Source organism: Carassius carassius, chromosome 4 (assembly GCF_963082965.1).
Source record: "Carassius carassius chromosome 4, fCarCar2.1, whole genome shotgun sequence".
Taxonomy (NCBI): Eukaryota; Metazoa; Chordata; class Actinopteri; order Cypriniformes; family Cyprinidae; genus Carassius; species Carassius carassius.
The window spans coordinates 9,617,047-9,629,255 of record NC_081758.1 but is presented as its reverse complement, the minus strand read 5'-3'; the positions used below and the strand labels follow the sequence as shown (position 1 = coordinate 9,629,255).

The 12,209-nt window shown below is 38.0% G+C and overlaps 1 protein-coding gene and 1 pseudogene across 5 annotated transcripts in view; one reads left to right on the top strand and one right to left on the bottom strand.

The window, feature by feature from the left end:
* The window catches only part of LOC132133461 (microtubule-associated serine/threonine-protein kinase 4-like), a 133,593-nt gene extending 125,176 nt beyond the window's left edge, over positions 1-8,417 (top strand). For all 5 annotated transcript variants that reach the window (XM_059546318.1, XM_059546313.1, XM_059546309.1 and 2 more), the window contains one exon: positions 1,733-8,417. In XM_059546318.1, coding sequence (XP_059402301.1) covers positions 1,733-5,715 — 3,983 coding nt within the window. In that variant the 3' untranslated portion in view covers positions 5,716-8,417. The remainder of the gene's footprint in view (positions 1-1,732) is intronic.
* Positions 8,418-8,553: 136 nt separating this feature from the next.
* Positions 8,554-10,190, bottom strand: LOC132134244 (CD180 antigen-like; annotated as a pseudogene).
* Positions 10,191-12,209: the final 2,019 nt, after the last annotated feature.

Genomic DNA, 12,209 nt, shown 5'->3' with positions numbered 1-12,209 from the left:
AAATTAACACTGATTGATATATATATATACACATGTATATGTATATGTGTGTGTGTGTGTGTGTATATATGTATATGTATATATATTAGGGGTGTAACGATTCACTCGTTTTCTCGATGCATCGATTACAAACCCTGTCGATTCATATGCATCGATCTTGAAACATGATTTTTGAATCGTGAATCGCCGATCTTGGACAGTAATCGATTCAAAATGCTAAGAATCGAATGAATCCCGATTTCTATAGCGATTCAATGCTTTCAAAATGTATACACATTAAATTACTACACGCACGAATTAATGGAGACCTTGAAGAGTGTTCGTGAATCGTGCATCTTATCTGTCCTTCACGCACTCCACTGTTTACCGACTGAGACTGTCACAGGATTGCGCTCGCGTGCCGTTCGTCTATGACGCAGCTGACGTGTGATCTATAGGACTCGTGAAGTAGTTTTATACTTTTCTGTAGTTTGTCAATGGCTCTCTGCATCTTACCGACGGAGTTACCGGAGCCGTCGACAGCTGTGTTTATTGCATGGATGGAGCAGAAATATAAGTGTCTAAATCATGCGCACAGTTCCACTGAATGATAAATGTGTTTAAACAATGCGGATGAACCGAATATACGAAGGAAACTTTTAAAATTAACCACAGCATTAACAACGACCTTGAAATAAGAGCACGATATTTATCTGATAATATGCATGAAAGTAGCCTATGATGAAGATGAAGACGTTTTCACACTGAAAGAGAAGCGATCTCGCTCTCATAAACGTGCCAGGCTATCTGCAGCTAAACTGAATAAAAGCAGAATGAACTGATGAAACTAAAAAAAACCCACAAACAATTTATGAATGATGCAGTTCTAATTGACATTTATTACAGTACAGAAACTATAAAGTATATTTTCTACCTTATTCTGTGCAGAAAATTTAAATAATTGCTAATTAAATGTAGCCTAGTATATAAAACAATCATAAAATTGCCATTAGGAAAAAAATATCGATTACAAATGATTGATTATTGTCCAGCAGTGTATATGATTTATTACAGCTAATTAAAAGTAATTAAAAAAGAAGATAATTCCTTGTAAAAAAAAATAATAATAATAATTATAATTATTATTATTATTATATAGGCTACATACATAAAATGATTGTATTTGACATTTCTGTCACTTCTGAAATTATGGCTACTCCCCTGGTGTGACAAAATGTTAGCTTATACATAATATTCTTTAAGCTCTTTTTTAAAAACTTGGCTTACATACATTTTTACGTATGCCATGTCATATCATTAAACTATCATTTAACAATGGATAAAGGTTTTTTTTTTATAACCTATGGTTCTCTAACCATAAATGCTACTGTAATTTGCCCCCTGACTAAGCATTTAAAGAATTTAGTAAAAGCATTTAAATAATCCCATGAATGCACTTAAAGAATGCAGAATCGAATCGTTATAATCGAATCGAATCGAATTTAATTGTGAATCGAATCTAATTGAATCGTTCTAAATTTGCAAAAATCGTTCTTGAATCGAATCGAAAACCTATGAATCGTAATAAAATCGAATCGCTGCCTTGCCAAAGATTCACAGCCCTAATATATATGTATATGTCTCAGGGTGTAAATATATGCTGTTCACTTCCTGTTCAGTTCAATAAATACTGTAAAAAGTAGTAAAAAATGGCACTTAGTTTAACGTTTCATCTTTACACTCTTTCTTCCAGGTGGCAATTCATCACAGAGTAGCTCCCCCAGTTCCAGCGCACCTAACTCACCAGCAGGCTCTGGCCACATCCGACCCAGCACTCTGCATGGCCTGGGTCCCAAACTACCTGGACGTTTACGTCAGGGTCGACGTAAATCCGCAGGGAGCATTCCCCTCTCACCATTGGCTCGCACACCCTCCCCGACCCCTCAGCCTCAGCCGACTTCTCCTCAGCGGCCCCCATCTCCCTTGTCGACTCACGCTATGGGAAATGCCAAAACTTCTCAGGTCTTCCCTGCCAAAATGCACTCACCCCCCACTATTGTACGACATATGGTGCGACCTAAAAGCGCAGAGCCTCCTCGGTCCCCGCTCTTGAAGCGAGTTCAATCCGAGGAGAAACTTTCCCCCTCTTATGCTGGTGACAAAAAACATTTGTGCACCCGAAAGCACAGTTTGGAAGTCACCCAAGAGGAGTCTCAAGGGGAGGCCTCATCTAGAGGGGAGCATATCCCACCATGCATAGAGGAGAGCACTTCCTGTGAGCCACCCACTATTACTCGGGTAAGGCCTGCTGAGCAGGGTTGCCTGAAGCGGCCTGTTTCTCGCAAAGTTGGTCGACAGGAGTCAGTAGAGGAGCTAGACAGGGAGAAGCTGAAGGCTAAAGTGGTGGTTAAAAGGCAGGACTGGCCTGAGAGACGAGAGTCTGTGCAAAAACAAGATACCGTGCAAGATGTGGAAGGTGCTGCTGATGAAGATAAGGAGTGGATTGTCCTTACACGTCCCAGTTTGAGACCCCAGGGTTCTGAATCTGGATCCCTGGACAAGTCTACAAATGCTACTTTGAAGGATGTCCTCTACAAAAAACTAAACCCAAGAGTCTGTGAGAGCATAGCTGAGTCTGTCACTAGTGCAGAATGTGTATCACTTTTAAGTGAGAATTTGAGGTCGCCGCCTTGTCAATCAGAGCGACAAATGTCTCGGTCGATGAAGGAAAGTAAGCCGGAGAGAATAGATTTCAAAGCCTCCAACATGGAGTTTGTCAGAAAGAGACAATGCTTTGAGGATAGGGAGGAATCCTTGTGTCGAATATCCTCTGGTGTTCATGAAAGCATTCATTTCAACACCACAAGGTCCAAAAGTCTTCAGCTGGATTCTGCGTTAGCTTTAGAACATGTTAAAGGGGGCATGTGCAACATCCATGCCACTACTGAAACTTTGGCGCCTAAGTTTTTTAGTGGGAGAGGAGAGAGCGCAGTAGAAAAACTTCAGATGATTGCTTCTGATGGTCCTATCAGGAAGACCTCCTCGGAGTATAAATTGGAGGGAAGGCTTGTGTCCTCTTTAAAGCCACTAGAGGGCACCTTGGACATTGGTCTGCTTTCTGGGCCTCGGGTATCCAAGACTGACACATGTCTTTTCAAAATGGCAGACAGCCATAGTGAAAGTACTATTTTAGCAGAAGATCTATGTGGAAAACAGAAAACCACAGAGAAACTGAAAAGTCAACATGCAGGGACTTCTGGGACACTTAACCATAAGGGCAATGTGTATTTGAGCAGTAAAACCATTACAAAAGAAGAGTCCATTTCAAATAAGGACTCTACAATGAGTCCTGCTTGCAATGAGGCCTTGCATAATAGAAATACATTTATTGATGGCATGAAGGTTCAGTATACGACCACCAAAGTGGAGTCCATAGACACAAGTGTGAAATCGGAGACTAGACTAAAGACAACTCAGGAGATGAGAACTGCACTACACAGTGCTCACTTTGCATGTGGGAAAACGCCCTCCATCAGGGAAGTCAGCAATGAAGACCAGGAAGACGACATGGAAAATATAGAGGATGAATCTCCAAAGCAAAATGAAACTCAGCAGACACAACCAGTCCTTGGTAAAACCAATCATCCTGAAGAATTCCTAGTGTCTTCTGCTTCTGTTATTGCTCAACTCAACTCTGTCCAGCAAAACCCAGGAGCAAATTCTGGCAAAAATAATAGTAGGCTGAGCAAGACACCAACTAGTTCACACAGTTCAACAATGTCTACTGAGAAGGATAGCATAAATAAAGACAAACCAGCCGATACAAAGACCACTGCAGTGATAAAGCAGATCTGTTCATCAGAAGATGTTATGGACAATGCAGGTGCAACATCAAACCCAACTGTGGCTGCAACCAAGACTCTGATAGATAGAAAGGATAGGGCTGTTAGCACCAAAGTCTTTCTTGACATCAATCCAGAGCATCTTCAAGACTTGAAGGAAAGCAAAACATCTAGCAGAGTGAAAAGTTTAAACAAAAATGTAGAGTCTGCACTGGGAGACCGAGCTGATGTTGCGCCAACCGCAGCTGCTGACTCAGGGCAGGTTAAACCAGAGATGTCTGTCAAAGGAACAGCGACCATCCCACAGTGTGTTTCTTTAGCTTCATCAGTCACAACATCCATTGTGTCTTCCGTCTCTGCACCAGCAGATGCACCTGAGACCCTTATAATTAAAAGCTCATTTTCTCCCAAGTCTAACCTTCAAAGAAAAACCACATCATTTGCCATTGCTGCCCCGTTGGAGGACATGCCTGCTACGGATTCAAAATCCAATGCCTGTGCAAGCACCACCCCACAACTTTCTGGGTTGGCTGAAGTAAAAACAACCAGCATCCAACCTCCACAGTCTGATCAGACTTGTGCCAAAATTTCAAGCTCTGTTGACTTGGCTAATGGACAGACAGCAAGTATTTCAGTTCAACTTTCCAAACAAATCTCAGACAGAACACAAAATTCCTGTGCATCAAGTAGGAGCAGAGAATTCAGTGCGGAAACCCATCAGTCTCAACAGGGCTTAAACAAAAAACAACATGCAGACAAAGTAAATCCGGAGGAGCCAAATAGACAATCCAGTTTAATGGCGAAGGATATTGAAAACATGTCAGCATATGAAGTCAAAATGGACTCAAGAGATAAAATGGCCTCTAAGAAGGACTTCAGATGCAGTGTAAGTGAAAAGATTACCTGTGCCTCTAACCCTTCAGTCAAAGCTGAAGTTTCAAATAGCTGTGAAAAGCGGGAAGCCATCTTCAGAAGCCAAGTAAACACATCAAAGGACACGGGTGCAAGCCCACCAAAGACTAGAAGTTTTGACACTTCAACAAAAGACACTGTGCATGTGCAGTCTGCTATTAAAACACAAGAAAAACTGAAATTCAAGAGTGTCCTTGATGTAGAGACTGAGAAGGTCAATAAGCAAGTTATGGACATGTCCATTGCAGAGACAAGTCCAGCACAGACTGCAATAAAACAGACGCAACCATCTGGTAGTTCTGTATTAAAACAAACCCCACTGAGTTTGAAAAACAAGCCCAGAGTAGACTCGCCGCTTGTTATGCAATCTATTGGGAAGGCAGCTGAAGATAAGGGAAAGCAGGAGAACATAGCACAGCTACAGCCCATTGTCAAAGACAACTTGGTAAAACCAAAGGAGCTAAGAGAGTCAGTCTTTTCTAAGCCCAAATCTCAGCCTCCCAAAGAGACCCACACTGGTTCTCGAGGTGGCTCCGTGCCGGTGTTGCCTGTACCAGCTGTTAAAATCCATTTGTCTAGTGGGCTTCCTCCTGGTAAGAACAGCGCTGCTGTAGTTGAAATACTCAGACCTTCCTCAGAGGAACAAGTGAAGTCCAGAATTGACGTTCCGATTTCAGCGTCTTTGAAGGGCTCCAGCACAAGTGATCCCATACGGACAACTACTAGTACTGTTTCCAGTCCTGACCTTAAACATGCCTCAAGTGAGTCAAAGGTGACTGACAAACAGATTTCATCCAACCGAAAAGAGCAAGTGGAAAAGAAGAGAAAGGATACTCAAGATACATCGTCAGCATCCAAAACTAACCGCAAAGACTCATCAAGAGGCGTTCCTTTGGCAAAGGATAGTACTACTATCGAAAAAGATTCAGTCCGTTCTAAACAAACAAAGGATACGCAACGTGGTTCAACTTGTAAAAAGTGATGTATTGTAATGTAGTTGCCAGGCGTATTGAATTTTAAAAAGACTATAAGGATGTATATGTTTTGTCTATATGTAATATCATGAAGCCTTCTTATCTGAGGACCGGTGAAGCTGTTACTTTGGGTTTTTATAAGAAACCAGAGATGAATTTGTTTGTTTGTTTGTTTGTGTTGTGATCTATAATGCTTTGTCTAAAAAAAAGTGTAGGCTGAATGTTGACTTTTTTTGCTGCTGGTTTGTGGTCTTAGATCTCGCAAAACACCAAAATTAGTCATTGTATTGTGCTGCGGTGTGATGTAACGAGTGGCGTGTGCAATAACTGGGGAGAGATGGAGTGTAGATGCCTTTTTTTAGGATTTAATGAACTGTGCCAATCTTGGTTGAGTGTAATTGTTCCAAACAAAAAGCACCTCAAAATTCAGAGCTGAAGGTGCATGTTAACTGACTGTGTAAAAAAAAAAAAAAAAAAAAAAAAAGTGTATTTGATGTATTTAAAAACCACTAGGAAAAATATATGTAGCAGTGGTGCTATTAATGTGGCTTACACTCTGCAAGAACAGATCCTTTTTGTTTTCTTTTTTTTTTTTCTTTTTTTGACCTTATCAGCAAAGTTTTGTTTTGGGTAGTGTTGCACAGAGGGAAAGCACTTTGTCCTGTGCTTCTCACCTGGAACTATTTTATATTGGAATCATCTTATGGTTCTGGAATCGTAGTGGAAGGGGCCTTAAGAGGGTTTTTTTTCTTTTCTTTTTTTTTGGGGGGGGGGGGGTGATTTAGCTTGCTGTTCTTAGCAGGTCATGGTGAAATTCACATTCCTTTCACATACATTTCTAAGGATTCATTTTTATGCAATATACTGTAAATAGAGCAGCATTAATTGTACAGCGGGGACGGTTGAAAATGAGTGTTGTATGTTTTATATGTATATATTTTGTTACGTAATATGTTTGTATATTGTACTTAATGTTGGTCTCCTAGTGACGTATCTGCTCAGTAATTGTGCTGATATAGAGTCAAGAGTCTATCTAGCAGAATAATGAAAGTCTCACTCTGAAATGAAGTGTACTTGAAGTTTCAATAAGGTATGTAGGGGTTAACCACACGCATTTTCAGAAATGTACTTTAGTGAGGCAGCAGAGTTGCTCTCCAAATGTTCGTCATACTTGATGCCACTAACAAGGAAATCATGCATTTACATAAAAACAGGGACAAGGCAGATGTAGCACATTACATAAAAGGCAAGTTTCAGAGACTGAAGGATTACCCCAAGTTTGCTACTATGTAGATTATACAATCTGTTTTTTTTTTTTTCAAAAAAAAAAGAAAAATCTCAAGCTTTTAAGGCTAACATTTGGCATACAGGAATGTGAAGTATTTCCCCTGGTTTGGTTAAAAGGGCTTATACAGGGATAATCAAATGCGCTTTAGCAACACTTGTGGTATGGCAGGGTTTCACTGCATGTTCGTTCTTCACGTCCAATCAGTTTCTTACATATTCATATGCAAAGTACAACACTTACAAATGGGAATTGTGTAATACTTTATTAAATGCATTTGTGCTATTAACATCTCTAGTCACGTAATAGGACTGCTAAGTGCATAACTTTTGAAACCTTTCAAAGCTCTCTTTGCTTTTTTAAAGGTTTTGTCCAAACGTTAAAAAGCATATTCGTCATTATTTCTGCTTGATTTGACCTTCAGGTAGTTGCATTGTAACCACTGAAGGTTAGCATCACAACAGAGAAGAGGACGAATCATTGTGTCTTTTGATATTTGGTCTTAACTTTAAACCTGCTTTAACTCTGCTGGTGTGTATACATCACGCACCAACTTAAAGTAAAGCGAACTGTGTATCTAGGTCAATTTCAGCATACTTTATATTGTGAAACATCTAGGCTATGTTACAGTATGATATTGAAGGATTTGCGATTAATGTTTTAATGTAAACAGCATATATCTGAGCTAAACACACAAATGTTCATAAGTAATTAAACAACGAATGCACCATTTAAAGAATCTATACATATAAAGATTTTAAAGCGTATTAGCAGACTGCAGTTTCTGTTCCTTATAGACTTTAAAAATGTAGTTTAGGAGGTCTAAAGAAAACACGATGCTTATTGGGAATTTGGGGGAGAGATTCTAAGCAAACATAATAGAAACCTCAATGATAAAACGATAAGGTTTTATAGGACATATGCATTGTCTGTTCTCAAAATATAAATAGTAACCCCAGGCATTTATGTTGTTGGTGTTTCTTTTCCTTCTTCCCTTTTCTGACTATTAATATTTGAATCCTTAAAGAAGCACATTAAATGTTTGTTTACAACTACTTCATGGATGTATATTTTGTACATTTTGTGTTATTTGCCAAGATCGATGTGTGTGTGTGTGTGTGTGTGTGAGTTCCTCTTAGAGGACACTTGCTGTTGAAGGCTGTTGGTGTGGAAGCCTAATTGTGGTCTTTCCAGTTCAGTATGTTCTTGCTTGTTTTTCTGTCGTTTTCTTTCCTCTCTATGTGTGAAACGAGTGTTTATGTAGATGACTCTGCTTATCATTGTCTTTTAGGATCTGTGCAATAAAAGATGTGGTTTTGAGTTTTGTACATTACCCACAGAAAGCTCTATGGATGTCGTAGATGTTGTCTACAAATATTTATACTTCTAATGTTGCATAATACCGAAAATAAAGCATGTCCAAATTACCTTTTATTGCATTTTATTGTCTTTTCAGCATATGCAGTACTTACCAATTTTGATCTCCAACTCAAAGCAGATATTCATGTTATACATTTATGTGGTCTGCATTTGGAAGGAGACCAAACAAACTCTTCTTAATTTACAGTTGTGAACATCTTGAATATTTTCTAATTCCCCTGACAAGGCAGAAAAATGGCAAATGTAATTATAATTGCAACTAGAATTATAACAAATGCAAGTACACCTACAGAAATTTATACTGCTATTCGGCATTAATAATCCTTGTTCCGGTTGCATTACAAACGGTCTGCATATAGTATTTTGCTTTGATTTGAAGAACTCAAATTTGCTACAGTTGCATACCATGGATAGCTCGGATCAACAGTACTTTTACTTCCCAGGTCCATAACACTTCCAACATCCACTTTTACAATAGCATTCATGGCCAAGTTACGTTGGAGAAAATGCATGGGATAAAATCCAGAGGTGCTCCGTTTGACCAATTGGTTTTCACTCAAGTCTACTTGCCTGAGATGTGTGAGACTTTTAAGCAAGTTCTATTCTAAAGCCGTTATGTTGCATGAAGATAAAATGAGGGTTTCCAAAAGAAGGACACCTTTAGGACATTTTGTAGATTACTAAAAGGTGAGCTGTCATTCCAAGTGTAGTAGTATGAATGGTTGAAGTCCAAGTGCTCTTACTATGGAGTTGCATTGAGAGGCTGTGAACTGTAGAACATTTGTGAGCCATAGCTGAGATTGAAGAGCTTCAGTTCACTCAGACCAAACATCTGCTCATTACAACAAGGTTCACAGGGATTTACTGAACTGAGACTGAGATCCAGCTCCTCCAGGAAGCATCTATTGCTAATATTGAGTTGCTGTGAATTCCCACTCATGGACAAGTATGTAAGCAAGGGAAAGTTTCTGGTGTTTATGTGGCAGACATCTTTAAAGTGGTTCTCATCTAGCACCAGATGGGACAGTGCGAATAGGCCAGTCATGTTAAATTGCAATTGCAATACAGGTGGGTTTTAGTAAGATTAAGCTTTTTAAGCCCTTCAAGTCAATGAAATGTGGAATTATCTGGGTCTAAGAAATGCTGAAGCTGGAAATCCAGGTCAGTAACAAGGCTCTTGCAAAAATATTGTAGTGCAGCTGATGGTATGTAAACATTTGGATCGGTTTCATAAAATCCCAGGTTTAGTCTGTAACATTTAAGGCCTTAAAGCCCTTTCATTAGGGATGAGAAGTTAGTCTTGCTAAGGCAGCCACTGAAACCAAAACTACTCTAGTTCTGTAACTGAAACACACCTGGTTCTATGTAGACAAAATCATGCCCTTTAAAGCTGATGCAAGATTATCTGATGGGATGTCTTACAGGCTTTGGATCTTTGACTGTTGCAAGGCTTAGATATTTCAGTGTTAGAGGTCCAGAAAAAGCTCTTTCTGCAATGAACACAAGTGGGTTTCCAATTAGGATAAGGACAGCCAAGTCAGGCTGATATTTAAAAAATGTCTTCATACGTGAAAGTGATGCCACATCTGAGTTACACAGTTAGAAGAAACATTAGATTCTCTGATGCACGATTTTACACAATTCATCTTGAAATACAAGTCATTTTGCTCACCTTGTCAGGTCTAAATCAAGCTTCTTAGCATCTGAAAAGTCAAGTTGTATAGGGCTGGAAGATTGTTGAAGCTAAATTTCAAAATTTGGTATCTAACCTGGATTGACTTGTAGGTCCATATCACTACAATCATAGCCATTAGGCATTTGAAAAAAAAGATATATATGTATGAACCAAACATTAGTGTTACACTGAAAACTAAATAATATAAAACTACATAACATGCATAATCATGCAAAATAAACTACCATAAATGTACCTGTTGACACCGTTTTCTAGCCCTATAGGTAAAAAGTAATATGTAGAAAAGAAAATGTTTCTCCATAGTGTACAGGACAGAAGAGAACAGCTTCTCTTATTTATTCAAACATATACAGTAGATAAAATAGAGGAACTTCAAGTAAATAAGAAGTGTTCAGCAGTTCCTTTCATGTTAACAATGGTTTTGTTTGTTTGTTTGTTTGTTTGTTTCCTAAATAGTAGTACAATAAAAGAAAAAGTAAGAATACAATAAAAGCAGTAAGAGTAAGAAAGAAAGTAAGAGTAAAATAAAAGAATTAAGTTACAATTTGTGTGAAAAGAAAAGTAATTGGGCAAACAGCTTCAAACTGAAATAAATACTATAATCTACGATATAAAATGTTTTGTCTGTTTTGCAGATCTGTTTCAAAAGAATTATCTTCACTTATCCCAAACTCTATGTTGCAGTATTACCATTATTAGTGTTCAAGGGGGAAATCATGTCCCCGGGGGCCAGGATATTATCTGCAGTGACCTTTAGCTGCATTATACACTCAAAGAGAACAGTGTGTGTGGAAGGCTAAATCTTAGAAATCAAATATTTTGGGTCAAATTTGATTCAAAGATTTAACATGCTGAATGATCAAAGTTAAAGATGATTTAAAGTTGAAGGATTTTAAACTTTTTTTGGAACTAGGCACTGACTTGTGGCATCATATTGGAACTGAGTACGCGGCCAATCAATGTCCCACATGAAGCCTTGCAATAGAAACAACTTTCCCCTAGGGGGTGCTGTTTTCCTTTCTTTGCTCTCCTCTGTAATATGGTGAAAATTTTTGATGCTGGTGGTTATGCAATCCTTACATCCAATTGAGAGATAAAGGCGACTCTCCTTATAATGTGCATATAAATAGAAATAAATCTTTTTCAGATTACAGTGTCTCAGTGGGGCCAGAGGATTACTCTGTTTTCAAATCCAAATGTTAATACACGGGACATGACGCCGGATAGGATTTAATGACTTCCTGTGTGTCTAATGTGGATGATATGTACATTTTATAATTGTAATGTATTTGACACAATTCATGTCTTTATGGATTATCTTCACAGATCTAATTTATATAATCGCTAATTTCTCTGTTCACATGTATTTGTCATCTTTATTACTGGTTTACAAAACATCTACCTGGAAGACTACTACTGTTTCATTTTTCACATCACTAGTTAATCAAAAAGAGCTTCAAATATATTAATGCAGCAATACTGTTAAATAAGTGTGGATAGTCATTGTAAAAGTTGAAAGTCTTGAATATGTTGAATTGTGTTGAAAGGTCGAGTGTGTCAAATGCCACAGAGTTACCAAGAATTTCAAGGAAGCTGAAAAAAAGGGAACTGTGGAGATGATGCATTAATGATCATCTGCATTATGACGTATGGCTCATAAAATCGCTTGGTCAATATACAAAGTTTTAGCTAAAGTGGTGATTTTGCAAATTTCCCCATTTCATTTTATTTAGTATCGCATCAGGTGATTTCAAGTATTGGGAAAAATAGTTGATTTAACCAAGAATGTGAAAGTAAAACTACATGAAAAAAAAAAAAAAAAAAAACCTTAATTTCCACCAAACTTATGGAAATTCCATAATGTTATTTTTGCTACAGCAGTCTTTAGAAAATCAACTTACGCAGTTCATCAGTGGCTTCAGTTGTATTTTGACAGAATCTAGCTGAATTATTTATATATATATATATATATATATATATATATATATATATATATATATATATATATATATATTATGGGGGGCCAAACAGGAAATAATTCTATGTAAATCTGAATATATAGTAAAAACTCTGAATATATAGCTGTAAATCCTGAATATATAAAAGTAACCCTGAATATATAAATGTAAATCTGAATATAT